At 47.3% G+C, this 16,985-nt stretch overlaps 1 protein-coding gene across 1 annotated transcript in view; it reads left to right on the top strand.

Annotated features, from left to right (window-relative positions):
• Positions 1-16,985, top strand: part of DNAH9 (dynein axonemal heavy chain 9) — a 340,134-nt gene that overhangs the window by 87,360 nt on the left and 235,789 nt on the right. The window contains exons 21-26 of the mRNA XM_047089868.1: positions 2,614-2,744; positions 3,083-3,209; positions 7,668-7,820; positions 8,820-8,945; positions 11,156-11,395; positions 11,711-11,871. Coding sequence (XP_046945824.1) covers positions 2,614-2,744; positions 3,083-3,209; positions 7,668-7,820; positions 8,820-8,945; positions 11,156-11,395; positions 11,711-11,871 — 938 coding nt within the window. The remainder of the gene's footprint in view (positions 1-2,613; positions 2,745-3,082; positions 3,210-7,667; positions 7,821-8,819; positions 8,946-11,155; positions 11,396-11,710; positions 11,872-16,985) is intronic.

Here is a 16,985-nt window from a genome sequence, read left to right as displayed (position 1 = left end):
TTACAGTGCAGTTGTCAACTGGGAGTGAGCATTTGTTTCCCGGAAAATTCAAGTTCCTTCTTGAGCCGTGAGCCACCCTGCAGACCTCTGGCCTGTACTGCCTGCGGAACACCAGTCTGCAGCTAAATCCTCAGCGAATTTCTGTGAACTATACATTCTTCTCATTACTACCTTCCCTGTGGTTGATTGCCCCTTCTAATTTGTCTTAATTAATGTGCCATTAACTTACCCACCTCTCAGTGGACTCATATTCATTGGATTTTTTTTTTGCAGAGTTCTCTGTTTCTCTGTACCCCCTCAGCACAGAAAGCTCTTTGCCTACAAATCAGTTTGTTTCCAAAACGTCACTCATTGTGCAGATCTCCCTTAAAAGTTGACGCGCCCCCCATCAAAACGTTGTATTTTTCCAGCTCGCCCCTCAAAAAGCATATCTAATGTCCGACTGCAGATGGAAGGTTGTACATCCGGAACGAAAAAAAAGCAGAAAACTGGGGCGCCTGGGTGGCTCAGTCGGCTCAGGGCACGATCTCGCGGTTCATGAGTTCGAGCCCCGCGTCGGGCTCTGTGCCGACAGCTCGGAGCCTGGAGCCCGCTTCGGATTCTGTGTCTCCCTCTGTCTCTGCCCCAACCCACTCACATTCTGTCTCTGTCTCTCTCAAAAATAAATAAACAACAAAAAAAAATTTTTTTTAATAAAAAAACAGAAAACAATTCTGGTAGACAGGTTGTCATCAGGCCACATGGAATAAGCCAGATTTTCTTTCTCTGCATTGCTAGTGACTGGAGAAGAGCAGGTTTAATTGGGGGGGGGGGGCATGGAAATCAGTGGAGACTTTGGTAGAGACTCTGAGGAGGCATCTGAGAACTCCCAACTATGCACCAGAAAGAATTGGTGTCATTAACTTCTCAGTGGCAAGGGTTTGTGTGTGAAGTATGCGAACACATTTAATTTTTTTTTTTTGTATTAACAGTGCAATAACAGAGACAATTTGAAAACATAATAAAACCGGTCATAATCTTACACCCTAACTGGTAACTATTTTCATTCATTAGAAACATTTCCCAACTTGGCTTGACACACACAGGCATTTCTGTACAGTTGCCCTCTGCAGGATATCAATTTTCTTTCCAGCTCTTTCCATGGGAGCACTCGTGCTCCGTACTTCATACTTCCGATGAAACCTTGAGACTTCCGCACCTCTCACGGGAACAAGATACCTCACTGAGCAAACATAATGTCCCCAGCCCCCCTATTTCTAAATCTTCTCGGAGAGGGGTGTGGATTGAAGAAGTTCAGAGCAGACCCAGGTGGGCAGGGCAGGCTGAGTTTCAGCTCTGTCTCTTGGAGCTGTGGGATCTTGGGCAAGTTGCTTAACCTCCCTGTGCCCTGGTTTCCTCCCGCGAACTGGGACAAATAACCAGTACCTACTTCAGGGATGTAACTGAACACTGCACACGGCATATACCGTTGTGATCGTTGCCGTGTGCTAAAAATACCACAAGCTCTCGCCAGGTGCCAGGTGTTGAGCTAAACTCTGCACATATTATTGTCTCGACCACGTCAGTGATGTTGTTCCTCACTGTGTGTGTTTGAAGGACACGGTGGTAACTGATTCGTTTGACCTCACGTTTGCCGAAGAACGTCTTACTTTGGTTACGTAAACTTTAGCACGGACCCAGGGAAGGCAGCGGACCTGCCCGCCGTCCACCTGATGTAGGAAGTGTGTGTTTTATGCCGACGGTTCTCAAAGTATGGTCCGGGGACCCTGACCTTTGTAGGGGATCCTCAGGGTCAAAGCTGTCTTAAGAATAGGGCTAAGATGCTGTTTGCCTTTTCCACTCAGATTTTTCCGGGCGCACACGGGAGTTCCCCAGAGGCTCTATGACACGTGACATCACGACAGATCGAATGCAGAGCAGGAAAGAAAACCTGGTCACGTTCCAAGTCAGACATTAACTTTGGGGAGGGAAAAAAAAAAGTGAAACAATGTCACCTCCTAAGTTACTTTGTTTTGGAAAATAGAATTATGTTAGAAGTATATTATCAGGTTACCATCGTGGGCTTAATATCATTACTCTTCAAATGAATTAACAAAATTTTTTTTCAATCTGTCAATGTCAGCTTCCAACGGAGAAAATGCACTGAGGGCTATATTAGCCACATACGCAAAAAGCTCTTTGCACTCCTCACTGATTTTTACAAAACACAGAGGGAGGGATTTTGTGGCCCAAATGTGCAGGAACTGCTGTTTCAAGCCAAGAGTATTTCCTTGTTGAAGTTTTTAGGGCCTCCCCCAAGGACCGGTTTCTGCTTCTGAATTGCTGCAGATGAGGGGATCTTCTTCGAGTCCGAGAAAGCGGTGGTGAATTTCTCCCCACGTTTTTTTTAAAAAAAATTTTTTTAACGTTTATTTATTTTTGAGACAGAGAGAGACAGGGGGAGGGTCAGAGTGTGGGAGACACAGAATCTGAAACAGGCTCCAGGCTCAGCTGTCAGCACAGAGCCCAACTCGGGGCTCGAACTCACGGACCGCGAGATCATGACCTGAGCCGAAGTCGGCCGCTTAACCGACTGAGCCACCCAAGCGCCCCTCCCCCACGTTTTATTTTCAGGATTCTGAAAGATTTGAAGGCATTGACGTGGATTTTAAAGAGCTGGCTTACGATGCCCAGAAAACTCCAAATGTCGTGGAGGCCACAAATAAACCAGGTCTTTACGAAAAACTGGAAGGTCTTCAGAGCAGGTGATGGTCTGCTTGCTTCCCCCCGCCCCTTTATACCGGGGAAGGTGATGGTGCCTTTTCCCTATTCTCTGAGACCCTTACTGTCTTCAGCTATCCAAGCAAGTGTGTGTGTGTGTGTGTGCTTCGATTTTCCGGTATGTTAGGTAACGTGGGGTATTATGAGAGGTGCTTGTTTGGGTGGAAATGCACCAGTGCGTGTATTCGCGAATACCCTCAGTGTTTCTGGCACTGATTTCCATACGCGTTCCGTGTCCTGCCTCTGTCTGCCTTTGGGTCGTGTCTACGCACCTATGCGCCTAAGCAAACTTAATTACAAAATCCTATGTCTGTGCCCTCAGATTGCACCTGTGTGAGAAGGCCCTGGCAGAGTACCTGAATACGAAAAGGCTTGCCTTCCCTAGGTTTTACTTTCTGTCCTCTTCTGACCTGTTAGACATCCTTTCCAACGGCACAGCTCCTCAAGAGGTAAGCGGAGGGAGCGCTCGTGGAAGCATCCAGAAAGTCTGAGGGGGCTCCCAAGTGGGAAGGTTTCAGATTCCCCATTATGCCTCCTCTCTCTGGCAGGGTGCGTATTTCAGACCCACGTTTCCCCCCCCCCCCGCATCTTCCACGTTTATAGTTAGGCTTCTCGGGGAGCCCCTGGCCCATCAGTGGCTCTAACCCCCGAAAGGGGAAGCTTCGAGGATGGGGAAGGTGGAGGGGTCTAAGCCTTCACAGGAGCGTGCCTTTGATCGGATTCTGAAGAGAGATCCAGGTAGGTGCTAGCAAAAGTTACAGCAAACATTTCCGGGGGAGAGAAGACTGGAGGTTGTATTAACTTGGCATTTTGTGATTTTTGTGTGTGTGGAAACAGTATACACAAGGAGCTCAAGATTTGGAGTCCTGGCCCCTGGTTCTAGCCACTTGTTGGCTGTGTGGTCTTGGGAGTCCCTTCTCTTTGGGGAAATTTCCTCATCTGTAAGATAGGAGAAGGCTACTGTGGTACGGCCTTTTTTCCCCTCTCTCTCTCTCTTAATATGAAAGTCCCACTGGTTGTGCTTGGAGCTGTAGACAGCGGTTCTCAAACGTAAGCGTCACCTGGGGGCTCAGGTGCATCAGAGTCACCTGGAACGCTTGTTAAAATGCAGATTCCTGGGCCCCAGGGTTTCAGATGAGCCTGTAGGTCCAGGTGGGGCTGGAGAGGTTGCATTTCTAAGGATTCCCCAAGTGATGCTGGCGGTCTCGGGACCACCCTTTGAGAAGGACTGTCCTAGACCCTAGGTCTGCATCTCCAAGTGACAGGTAGGACGGGGGAATGGTGTCTCCACCAGGTGTCACCCCGAAAAGACGCCAAGATCTGTGTGTATGTAGTTCTCCACTTTTCCTTTGACGGAGGATATCCGGTCAGAGTACTGTGTTCAGAAGTTACTTGGATGAGTTCTGTCCCGCCCTTCAGTGTGATTTTTGTACTTCACCTGAAGTATGGTTGGGCTCAGGTATTTCTCTTGGCTTTTAGTTTTTGTTTCTGTTTTTGTTTTTGTTTTTTTCTTCCCATCCCTGTTGATTGGATTGTTTGAATATGTAGAATTCTAAAAGTCAAGATGTGCAAAAAGGTATGTTGGAAATGCCCCTCCTGTACTTCCCCTCCACTCCCTGTAGGTCACCGACCCCACTAGTTTCTGGCTTTCCTTTGCAAGAAACAAGCAAATGTTCGTTTATATTTGCCCGTGTGGTTTTCTAATTTACCCTCCTTTCTCACATAAAAGGGAGCCTGCTATGTATACTTGAAAGCGGTTTTTTATGTCGTTACATATCCTGGAAATCACTCCATATCAATTTAAAGGCACGGCCCTCGTTTTTTTTTTTTTTAATGTTTATTTATTTTTAAGAGAGAGCGTGTGCCAAGCAGAGGAAGGACAGAGAGAGAGAGGGAGATGCAGAATCCGAAGCAGGCTCCGGGCTCTGAGCTGTTAGCACAGAGCCCGACGTGGGGCTCGAACTCACGAGCTGTGAGATCATGACCTGAGCCGAAGTCAGACGCTTAATCGACTGAGCCACCCAGGCGCCCCCCCCGCCTCATTTTTTTTTTAATACACCTGCATCCTAACTCCCTGGACGATGCCACAGTTTGGCCAAAGGTTGCTGATAGAATTTTGCAATTACAAATCCTGTGCCAGCGAATAACTTTGGGTTTTGTATTGTTGGGGGTCTGCCTTCCAGGCAAATGCCTAGAAGTGGGATTTTTCTGGGTCAGAGGGTAAATGCTATGCGGTCGGGTTTAGCGGTGGCCCTATTTCCCTCCGTGGGGAAACAGCCTGTTGCGTCACCACCAGCAACGGAGGAGAGCAGCTCTCATGGAGCCTAAAGATGACAGCCGTGCATTAGTTTGTCATCTTCGTCATTAACTTTCCACCTCCCTGGAATTATATTTTTGGTTTGTTGGTGAGAAGCATGTACCAAACACAGATCATCCCTAGAGTTAAAACCCACCTTTCTCTTGTTCCCCTATATAGTTTTCCAAAAAAGTTCCAGAGTAGCCCACGCATAGCGGAGTTGAGACATTTATCACACCGGCGTTCTGTTTTGTAGCTATACGTTCGTTAATTCCACGCGTAGGGAAAGTCAAAGATCGTTGCCAGACCTTTTGTACATAATGTGCTCATTCTTAAATACTTATATATTTTTTTAACGTTTACTCATTTTTGAGAGAGAGAGAGACAGAGCACAAGCGGGGGGGGGGGGGGGCAGAGAAAGAGGGAGACACAGAATCCGAAGCAGGCTCCAGGCTCCAAGGTGTCAGCACAGAGCCCGACACAGGGCTCGAACCCACGGATTGCGAGATCATGACCTGAGCTGAAGTCGGACGCTTAATCGACTGAGCCACCCAGGCGCCCCCTAAATACTTATTTTTATTTGTCTTGCTTGGTGTGAGTAAATCTTTAAGTAGCTCCTCCCTTCCCACCATCCCGAGAGATGAAGGTTAGTAGACTAATCCCCAGATCCTTCTCTATCTGTGACTCTGTGGTAGTTTTTACAGGTGAGCGATTGAACGGCCGAGTTTGGAACTCCTGTGTGTCACAGCACTTTCTTCTCAAATCCCCCCAGATGTAGCTCTGAGACATCATCTGAGGTACACCTGCTTTTTTTCCCCCCAGACCTTTCTAGGTAACCTCATTTGTTTCTATTTGGATCTCCATAGAGATCAAAATTTAAAGTTTAATTTTAGAAAGTTTGTATATGTTTATATACTTGCTTTGTTAATTTTTCCAACATTTGACGAGCTTTTTCTTTCCTATCTGAAAACCAGGGTCATTATCTTGAAAAGGTTTTCTTTCTATGTGCTTTAAATTTTTTTAGCGATTGTTTAATTTTGAGAGAGAGAGAGCACGCACAAGTGGAGGACAGGCAGAGAGAGGGAGACAGAATCCAAAGCAGGCTCCAGGCTCTGAGCTGTCAGCACAGAGCCCGATGTGGGACTCAAACCCATGAACCACGAGATCATGACCTGAGCCAAAGTTGGATGATTAACTGACTGAGCCACCCAGGCGCCCCTATTCCTATATGCTTTAAAATAATATTTCTATTCCATTTATCTGGATTTTTTTCCCTTTAAGTTCATCAGATTTCCATAAGCTAGGATTCTATTTTCTGTGTACAATATAACATTACCTTCATATATTCATACATATTTAAAAAAATTTTTTTTCGAGTTTATCTTTGAAAGAGACAAAGCATGAGCAGGGGAGGGGCAGAGAGGGAGAGAGAGAGAGGATCTCAAGCAGGCTGCTTGCTGTCAGTGCAGAGCCCAACACAGGGCTCGATCCCATAACCCTGGGATCACGATCTGAGCCGAGATCAAGACTCAGGTCCTCAACCGACTGAGCCACCCAGGCGCCCCACATTTTCATCTGTTACCCCTCTTCCTTGGTGTCCTTCCATGGCTTCTCAAGCCCGTCCACCGTATTTCATTCGTCTGTGTTGATTTGGTTCTTAAGTATTTGTTGTCCCCTTACATCATTTTCCTACCACTACCCGTTCATCTCTACCTCCTACTTCATTGCGTTCGTGTTTCTTTCATTTAATTGAAAACAAGGTGGCCTTTTTCATAATCACTTCTGTTTCCTTTATTAAAGCTTCTCTCTCTCTCTCCCGCCTCCTCTCCCCCTCCCCTCTGTGCCCCTCCCCCCTTCTCTCTGATAAAGAAGGTTCCCTCCCATCAAGATATTCATCCCAAGTCACCCCCTCTGGTGCCCTCACAGTGTATTTACTTTAACACATGGAGTTTTTCCTCTCCTGTCATTAGCTGGGGAGCTGGTTATGGTAAATTTAGGATTACAACTCCGGGTCCGCATATCCTGGAGGCCCTGTATCTCAGAAAGCTCTACCAGAGAGCTTTCTGCTTATTTTTTCCTCTCATCCTGCCATTTCCCTCATGTCAGGACCATGGCGTGGCTCTCTGGGAACCCTCCTAGAGCAGTCACCCAGGGCGTTACTGGAAAGGGGCCCTCTGTGTCATGAGACGACATGGCGAGGGAGAACCAGGTACAGGTCTCCTGCGCCTAAGTGGTTTCAACAGCTGGGTGACTTCTTCCATAGGCCACCGCCACCATCATCGCCCTTCTGCCGCAGGGTAGCATTTTCTGAGGAGGAGGGTTTAGGAATTAACCATCCTTTTTTCCCTCCAGTCTGTTCCCGTTTAGTTCAAGCAGACATTCGTGAAACTTTTGCGGCCACAATTCCCACTAATTCCGTGTTCCCTTGACCACTTCTACCCAATTCATTTGGTTCCGACCTCATACCACCCCACCACTGTTCCACAAGCTTCCCTGTAAATGTTTGGTAACCGTCTCTCTAATGGCTGGCACGCAGTAGACCTCTGCACGGTACCGATGAGCGTCTGCCCGGACACGTTGTCCAATCCTGTGGCGTGGTTTCCCATCTTAGGTTCAGCGCCATCTTTCCAAACTCTTTGACAACATGGCCAAGATGGAATTCCAGCTGGACGCCAGTGAGAAAGCGACCAAGATAAGTCTGGGCATGTACAGCAAGGAAGGAGAGTACGTGGCCTTCAGCGAGCCCTGTGACTGCAGTGGCCAGGTAGAGTAGAAGTCCTTTGCCCTCCTCATCCCATTCTCTCACAAGTATCAGGCAACCTCAACTTTCAGGATGGCCATTTCCCATTTCAACCTTGGGCCGGAACTGCTGTCTGGGCCCTGGGACTGCCAGCTCCTCTTGAACCGACGTTGGAGGAGCTCCTGGTGCCTGCCCTCCCGTCTCTGGGAAGGACACACGTCAATATTCGTATATCTTTCTTAACCAAAGACCTGTGCAGAGAGGAATGAAATGCGCATAAACAACTACCCAAGTCCAGGAGAAAAGAATTTTTAAGTGATTAGCAGCACCAGGAGACTTTAACGTGACAACCCCTGGGGCACCCCATTGGCACACTGACATCTTCCCCTGGAGAAGACGTTCTTTGAGATCAGCCGTTTTCCTGGGATGTCATTTCTCTGTACAAATACAGCTCAGAGTCACTTCCTCCCACAGTCCTACCCCTGGGAGAGCCAAATACCATCGTGCTCCAAGAACTACTGCTTCTAAATGTCCCATGTACAATTCCAGAAACACAAAATATGGGGCAACTCTCCCCTAAAACTTCCTTCCTAGCCTCCCCCATCACCACTAGAGTATAAGCTATGTGTCTGTTTTTTGACCAGAAGGCATTCAGTTGGAAAATATAATTCTGGTTTACATCTCCATACTGAGTGTGGACGGGTTATGAAAACCCACTGACCCACTGAGCGAGGTTGACCTTGCTCAACCCAGACTAACACTTCCTTGTCTGGATGCCAGATGGCAGCTCCCCTCCCCTTGACCTGCTACTGTGTCCTGTGTGTTCCAAAGGGGCCTGTCCACCTGTTGTTAATTGAGCCTGGTTGTCACCGACCACCGTCCTGGGCCACAGTAACAAGATGGCTCCCTGTGCCTTCTGGCGGCCATTGGGCCGATGGCTGGGCTCCATTTTCTTGTCTCCCTCTGGGTGAGCGATCGTATCCTTCCTGGAATCCAGCATCTAACTTGGAGTTCTTCTTTCAGGTGGAAATATGGTTGAACCATGTGCTCGCGCATATGAAGGCCACAGTGAGGCATGGGATGACAGAAGGTGTAGCTGCTTATGAAGAAAAGCCAAGGGAACAGTGGCTCTTTGACTATCCAGCTCAGGTATTCTAACCAGGAGCTTTGTGGGCCCCCCTCCTTGCCAGGTCCCCTCCCCCAGGGAAGTCCTTCAACCTTGAGGGGATACCAGACCTCAAACTCACTGTGTGCTTCACAGTCCAGAAGGCCTGGTCTCCGAATTGTCAACTGAGACTTAGTCCAGCCATTACCCTGGAGAACCTGGGATTGTCCCTTTTTACCCTCTCTGGCCACCATAGGGAGAAAACGTAAAGCATTCAACTCACTGAGCCAGCCTGCTTTGTCTATGCCGAGATCTTTGCTGAGCACAGGGGACCCCAACAGGGAACGAGACCTCATAACCCTGCCTTGCCGGAGTTTACAGACTTGGCGGGGAAGCCAACTCGCTTACAAATGAGCACACAGCTAGCCGGTGGGGTCTGGGGAGCCCCCCCCCCCCCGCAACCTCTGCCGAGGATATGATACGTAAGCTGAGATTGGAAGTAGGAGCTAACAAGTTAACGATGGAGGGAAAGAGCAACCAGTATGGGGAGGACCTTGAGCTCAGAGGCAAGGAAGAGTATCCTGTGTTTGAAGAACTGAGTGTGGTTTGCAGCAAGAAGGGAAAGAAGGAGCCTAAGCCAGCTGATGGTTCCTACAGAGGAAACTTGAAGCCAGTTCTTACCCACCCCGTTAGGGAGCCTGACTTGCTTCTAAAATGTGTCCGAATCCTTTCCAGGCTTCCCAGGAGGGCGAGGAGGGCAAGGGGCAAATTAATGAGAAATGGCTGCAGTAGACCCTCCCCCCCACTCCCTACCCCCCGTTAGGGGCACAGTGCCCGAGCTGGGGTGTCTGAGGGTTGCAGGCGCTTACCAGGAGTTGAAGCCACAGGAGTAGAGAAGACTGGTCTTGGAAAAGACGCAGACCCGAGATGAGGGTGCAGAAGAGTCAGTCCCTTGGGCATCGTGTAAAGACGGGGTAGCCAAGGAGGAGCCAGTAAAGCAGATTGAGAAACGGTGCCTTTTCAGGTAGAAGGAACACCAGGGGATGGTCGCAATGGAAACCAAAAGCCGGCCAGAGGTCAGCCATGCCACCCGCTTGTAAGAGATCAAGGAAAAGAAAGAGGCTGGGCAGTGTCTGTGAGCTTGGTGCGGCCATGTCCGTGGAGTGCAAGGTGGTGGCGCGTTGCAGGGGGCAGAGAAGGGAGAAGAAGGTGGGGAAATGTTGGCAGCGAGTGTAGACTAACAGAAACGAGAAATAAGGACTACTTCAAGGATTCTTTTGACTATGCAATGGGTGCATCGCGTTCAAAGCATCCCATGCAAGATCTCTGGCAAAACCCCACGCGCCTGATCCCAAAGGCGAGAGAATGGTCCTTTTTACTACGACAGGATTCCCTGTTTGACAAAGGGAATGATCCCCATCAGGATTCTTTGTTTACCTGAATCGGACTTTTGAGGCAAGAAAATGTGTCGCCTCCTGCTCTTGTGACCGGTCGCATCTAGAGCAGTGTCTCCCCAACCACAGGATGCTGCAAACGATCGGTGTGTCTAAAGTCTCCACCGTGAATAACTTGAATTACGCATTTTCCGTATCAGGTTGCTCAGCAAACGGAAGTCGTGTTTGTTCAAATCCCTTCTTCCGTTCCTTTATTTTGACTCTCTGAAAAACACAAATCCCGCTGACCACGTTGAATTTTGCTGCAGTTCACCTTGGTCTCCAGGAGTAGGCTTTTCAAGGTTATAGGGTCCGAGAAATAAAAACCATACACAGCCAAAGCGTTACGGGCAAGCAAAAATATGCTGCAAATGATCATCAGAGGCTCACTAAGCTAGAACACTCAGACCGCGGGAAGTTTAAGAAGAACAGAACAAAGACCAAGTGTTGTTGAGATGTTCAATCAACATATTGTTAACCTCCCAAGCCCAGTAACGATGCTTTGCCTGGGGAGTAAAGATGCAAAGATCAGAGTAGCAATTTCTAAAAGCCACTGACATTGACCAGGGGGACTCTTTGGTTGTTTTCAACCAAACGATACATTTTTTTCCAGAGCAGAAAGTGCTTTCCCCACTTGGAACCACTTCACATCTCCAAGGAGACAGAGGCCAGTGGCTCACTTTGTCAGTGCTGGTAGAAGAGGGAGGGAAGGGGCTGAGGTCACCCACACAATTGCATGCTGACTCTCGCTGTGTGATGAGTGGGCTGGCTTTGGAGACAGTCCTGGTAATGGCTTTACTAAGCAGCTCCTGGTGCCACAGGTGGCCCTGACCTGCACTCAGATCTGGTGGACCACGGAGGTGGGCATTGCGTTTGCCAGGCTGGAGGAAGGCTACGAGAATGCCATGAAGGACTATTACAGGAAGCAAGTGGTGCAGCTCAAAACCCTCATCACCATGTTACTCGGCCAGCTCTCCAAAGGGGACCGGCAGAAGATTATGACCATATGCACCGTTGATGTGCACGCCCGGGATGTGGTGGCCAAGATGATCGCTCAGAAGGTGAGTCCCCAACATTCGGGAGTGTCCCTCTTTGTCGCCAGCTACACCGTGAACGGTGGGATGAGGGAGAAGCTCGCATACAGCCCACACGTGGGGGTCCCAGACTCTGCCCCGGGCCAGAGAGCCGGGGGAGGGTCATGGTGGCTGCTCCCAGTGAACGTGTGTAATTAGCATGCTTTCTGTGCTGTGGTGGGCGCAGCATGGACTCCTGACCGGTAGGCAAAACCCAGCTCATCCAGAGCCCCGCGTGGCCTGTGGCCAAGGGGCCACCGGCGGAACGGCGATTGAGCCCCCTCCTCTGCGCTCTCTCTTCAGGTGGACAATGCTCAGGCCTTCCTCTGGCTGTCCCAGCTGCGGCATCGTTGGGACGACGAGGCCAAACACTGCTTTGCCAACATCTGTGATGCGCAGTTTCTATATTCCTACGAGTACCTGGGAAATACGCCTCGCCTGGTGATCACGCCTCTGACAGACCGGTGAGCACTGGCATCAGCCACTCACAGAGAACCCGATTGGTGTCCGGCTCGGGCCGTCTTAACGGGCCGCTGCCCCTTGCTAGTTGCCCACAGAGGTGTAGGGAGGGAGCGCCTGCCCACACAACACACGTAAAAATAAAACTTGAAGGAGGAAGGGCAGAACCCTTCTCAGGGCAAATCCGTGAGCTGTGATTTTTTTTTTTTTTTTTTTTTTGAGGAATTTACTAGGGGAGAATCCCATACCCCTGGGTTCTCACACCAGCTCTAACACATACCGGCTACTTGACCTTGAAAAACTTGACCTAATGCTTGGCTTTTCTCATCTATGAAATGGAGGCAGTTACTTGTTAAACTGGTCTGGGATCCCCAGAAGCGAAAACAAAACCAAAAAAAAACTACTGATAAGCTTTCTGGAAAGTGGAGTTTTGTGTATAGAAGGCTGGAAATGGGAAAAACCCAAGATGTGTTCCTGGAAGAGGGGGAGACGCTTGACTTGGGGGGCGATGTGGTTGGCCATAAGCCTGGTAAGGTGGGTCCGAGTCAGGCTATAAATATGCAGCATACATTTTTTTAGCCAGTAAGTAGCGATAAGCTATTGAAAATTTTTCATCAGCCAAATAAAATGATGGAAACTGTATTTCATGGAGACTTATCTGAGAGCACAGCATGGGCAAAGGAGAGCGAGGACGGGATGTTTAAATTCTGTTGAGATTTCCGTAAACTCTGCTATGAGCTGGTGCCCTTTTCCCGTATAATTTCATTGAGTACTAAATCTCTTCTCCAAAGAGCTGCATGTCTGAATGGCCGGCTTATTCCAAATAAGTGACTTGTAGACGGTGAAAAGATTGTCATCAGTGGTGAAGGCTAGAGTGGCCACGTAGAATCTGTGTCATCTCTTACTGAATTTCCTCCCTGCCTGTTTTTAAGTGTTTCCACCTGTATTCTGGCCAAATCCTCAGATGTATCTCCAAGGAACACTGAGTGGAGTTGTAATAGCGGCATTCGCGGCATGACCTGGGATGTGGGAAAATCCCAACATCATCCATAGAGCAGGACCTCATGGTTGATCTCTTCCCCCCCCGCCCCCATGCTGTTCCTTTCTTTAATTCGTTTTCCTGCCCAGCCTGGAAGGATCTTCCACCCAGAGTCCATTCCACATTTGCTCTTGTCTTTCTCTCCTTTTCATTTTTTGTGGGAGCCCGCAGAGGTCGCATCGCTGTCTCCGGTCACTCTCCCCCGCAGTTAGGAATGGAAGCTCTTTGCAGTCAGGGAGCTCTGTCTGTCTTACTTGTTGCTATGTCACCAGCCACCTGCTAGATGTTGGAATTGATACCTGTCGAAGGAACGAATGGTGCTTGAATATTGAAGACCTCTGTGGTAAGAATAGACAGAATTAAGAATAGGAGGTTGACTCAGGAGGGGGATCCACGCAGGACTCTCTGCCTTGGCTCCCAAAGAAGGAGGAAGAACAGTGAGTACATCGAAGGGGTAGAACAGCTACTCTGTCCTCTGCCCTGATGCGGGGACCGATACTCCTCCCTGCCCCAGCTTCGGACGAAAGGCAGATAACACCCGTTCAGAGGGAGATGCGGGTTTCTCTGCGGCTGGGACAGTATCGGCAACAGCGACTCAGAGGGTTCGGGCACCTTAGGGTTGCACTTGGCCTTCACTTGGTATCAGTCCATTAGAGGCGCTCATTCAGTGCGGGCCAAAGGGAAAAGTGTTCCTGCGTCAGGCTTCATTCAGAGCGAACCCTCTCCTGTGTTGTGGTTATTCTCAGCAAGACACGCACCCTAAACAGGAAGGAAATGGGGTCCAGGATTCTCTCTTGCGGTGAGTTTTCCTGCCAGCCTTGGAATATAAGCTAATAGTTTGGGAATTCCTAACGCTCGCAACAGAATCACGAAGCTGTTCTGTATCCGAGCAGTTCGACGAATGTCCGTCTCTGACTCTAGACTGTATGCTCCGTGGTAACATTGACTTCGATGTACTCACTGTTCTACCCCAAGGAACCCGGCGCTGTGATAGGCATTCAAGTTCACTCCTTGACCGAATTCAGTGGAACGATGTCTGACACGATGCGCCCCAACGTCTCCATCCCCAGTCAGAATATCTTCTTCCTTTCCGTGGACATAGCAGACACGATCATTCCAAGTGATAAAAAGTCTAAGACTTTTTTCTTTTCCCTGGGTCGTCACGCCCGCCCCAGCGTTGAAGATAATTACCTCTTTTGGATTTAGAAGTCTCTAGTACACGAATGCTGAAGGCCTCTGGAAAGGGAGAGGGTAAAGCTCTGGCAAGGAATTCTCTCCAAAACAGGATTTTATCACCCCTCCTATGAAACGATGCAAAAAAAAAAAAAAAAAAGAACTAGAAAGGAGGACTTAACACAAATAATGGTGAATACTGTATAGACCTTGACCTCGTTTGGCTCTTTAGACGCTTTTCTGACAAAGTGGTATGTAGTGAATATTTATATGTAAAATTCCATTTTCTCATTGACTTCCATTATTATCTCAAGAAATGTTTTGCCCGGGAAAAAAAAAAAGGCCTTAACACAGAAAATCACATTTTAAAGAGCATTCAGCCTTGTCCGGTGTGTAGCTTAAGTACATTTAATTCTCTCCTGCCACAGGAATTAATCAAATGGACAATTGATCCATAAAACCTTTGCACATTCATTAAAAGCATAGCCGCATTACAGTACCTCCGACTGATTATGCCTATTTCTTTGGAATTTCCCAGTGCCCGGATGGGACCTGAATCTATAAGTAGCTACGATATATTCGCAGGACTCTGGCGTAGCACTGAGCTGAAGAACGAAATGGAAATGCCTTTTCAGCCGGAACAAAAGCAGTTCGCATAAGTTGTTTCTCAACCTTTGGATGACCTCCTCTTCCCTCAACTCACCTTCACACACAGACGCCCCTTTCAGCCCCGTGCTGCTGCGTTAAGTACTAATCAGCTGCTTATCAAGTTTGAGTACCTCTTAATATCTCAGGAACTGCTGCGAGTAGGTGAGATTTAATTGACCCAAGAGTCTTGGAAGGGGATTTGCCGGACAAGGACGCAGCACAAGTCCTACACTTCCTAAGTCTTCATGTGCAGTTTTTTATCGGAAAAACTTAGTACTCTGTAAGCACAGACGATAAAGTCGCCCAGAGGTAACCATTGTTAATATCTAGTCCGTTTCCTTCTGCGTGTGGATGTTGACAAAATGAAATTGCAATCCTGTGCTGTATATAAAATACCATAGTTTTTTTTTTTTTTTTTTACACAACATTATATCATGGGCATATTCTTACAACATTCTTCTGAAACACTCTAAGAGCCGACTTACCTTCTCCTTCCAAGTCTCCCATAATTTATGTAACAGACCCATGTTATAAAATGTTTCAGTCACACCTAAGCGTTTACTCTTGAAAATAAATCCGCCATGAACTTGCTTATAAATAACTTTGTGCTGCGTTTCCTAATATTTCCCCAGGAGACAGTCCAAGAGGCAGGGTGATTAGGTGACACATACTTTAAAATTATTCTTGAAACCAATATTGTTCCCACTCTCACCAGCAGTTTATGAGAATGTTTACCTCGCAACATCCTCACCGGCATTAAGTATCATGGTCAAAAATAGTATAAGTCAGAATGGGATCTCATTTGGATTTGGATGTCCTTAATTACTCACAGACTTTAGCATTTTTGTGTGCTCATTGGCTAGTAGATTTTCCTGTCCTGTGAATTATTTATGACTGTTCCTGCCCATTTTATTACTTTTATGTTTAGAAAGTCCCTGCTCATTTCAAGATCAGCTCCATATTCACCTGGATTTTACCGCAGCTTCTTTTGTTTTATTTTTCCCTTTCTCTTTTAAAATTCTTGGGTAAACTTTTGGGCTTTCGAGTAGAGGGAGTGTTTTTACCACAACACTTTTGGTTACAAGTGCTAGAAGCCAAACCCTAACTAAGGTAAACAGAGGGAGGAATTGTTACCTCATGTGCCTGGGAAATGAGTCTAGCCCCGGGGCCTGGATGGGGAGAGATCGGTGATGGAACTCTCTCCTATCACGGCTCTGTTTTCTTCTGAATATTCTCTCTCGCACGGGTTTTCATTGTATGGCTGCAAGGGCGGTCTCCATGCCCACGACTTCATGAATCTTCCAGGAGGAAGAGACACCCTCCCCCCGCTTCTCAGCTCCGTAGATCTGATTCCTTCAAGGGACTCTGGTGAGCCCTGTTTGGATCCTGTGCCGATCTCGGAGTCCCTCACTGGAGCCACCGAGCTTGATTATTTTGCCCAGCCCGAGTCTTGTGCCCACCCCTGGGAGGGTGGGAGATACTTTGGTTGATGGCCGTGCAGCCAGAGGGCTTACCGTAAGTGTGGACTCCTGAGCAAGGAAAACCCACAGAAACTACTATGGCAGGGAATATTTGATTTCTTTGGTTGCCAAGTAACCAGTGGACATGACATGTTTCAGTGAGCCATGCGCCCTTTCCCTCACTGGTCTGTGATGTTTCCTCCACCACATTCAAAATTCTGAGTTCTCAGACTACCTCAAAGCGTCTATCCTGTTTCATCATTCTGTCCATCAACACGCCATATTATTTAAGGATTGCAGCTTTGTCGTGAGCTCTCCTATTTGTGTAGTAAAGGTCCACATCATCTTTTATATATATATATATTATATATATAATATATATTATGTATATTATATATAATAATATATATTATATATATAAGTACATAATATATTATATAATATATATAAGTGTATAATATATATTATATATATAAGCGTATAATATATTATATATAATATATATTATATATTTATCTCTTCTCTTTTCAAACGAACTTGAATCATTTTGTCAGGTTCCAAAATATAAATGGTTAGGGTTTTTGATGGGTGAGTCTTAATACCGTCAAGTTAATTTGGAAAGAATAGCCATCTGTATGATACGCAATACTTTTCTGTATATTCATATCTTGAATTATGTTTATATATCTTTCAGTTTCAGTTATATATATTTCAGTTCAGAAAAGTGTCTATTGTCATAAAGGTTTTGAATCTTTTTTATTATCACTAGGTGCTTTTAAGAATTTTGTTGCTAGGGGCG

The sequence above is a fragment of the Lynx rufus genome, unplaced genomic scaffold (genome assembly GCF_022079265.1).
Source record: "Lynx rufus isolate CCGP_SWC_20201006 ecotype Redwood Valley unplaced genomic scaffold, mLynRuf1.p SCAF_28, whole genome shotgun sequence".
In the NCBI taxonomy this organism is placed as follows: domain Eukaryota; kingdom Metazoa; phylum Chordata; class Mammalia; order Carnivora; family Felidae; genus Lynx; species Lynx rufus.
Note: the sequence above shows the minus strand (reverse complement) of the source record. Positions and strands in the feature narration are given on the sequence as shown.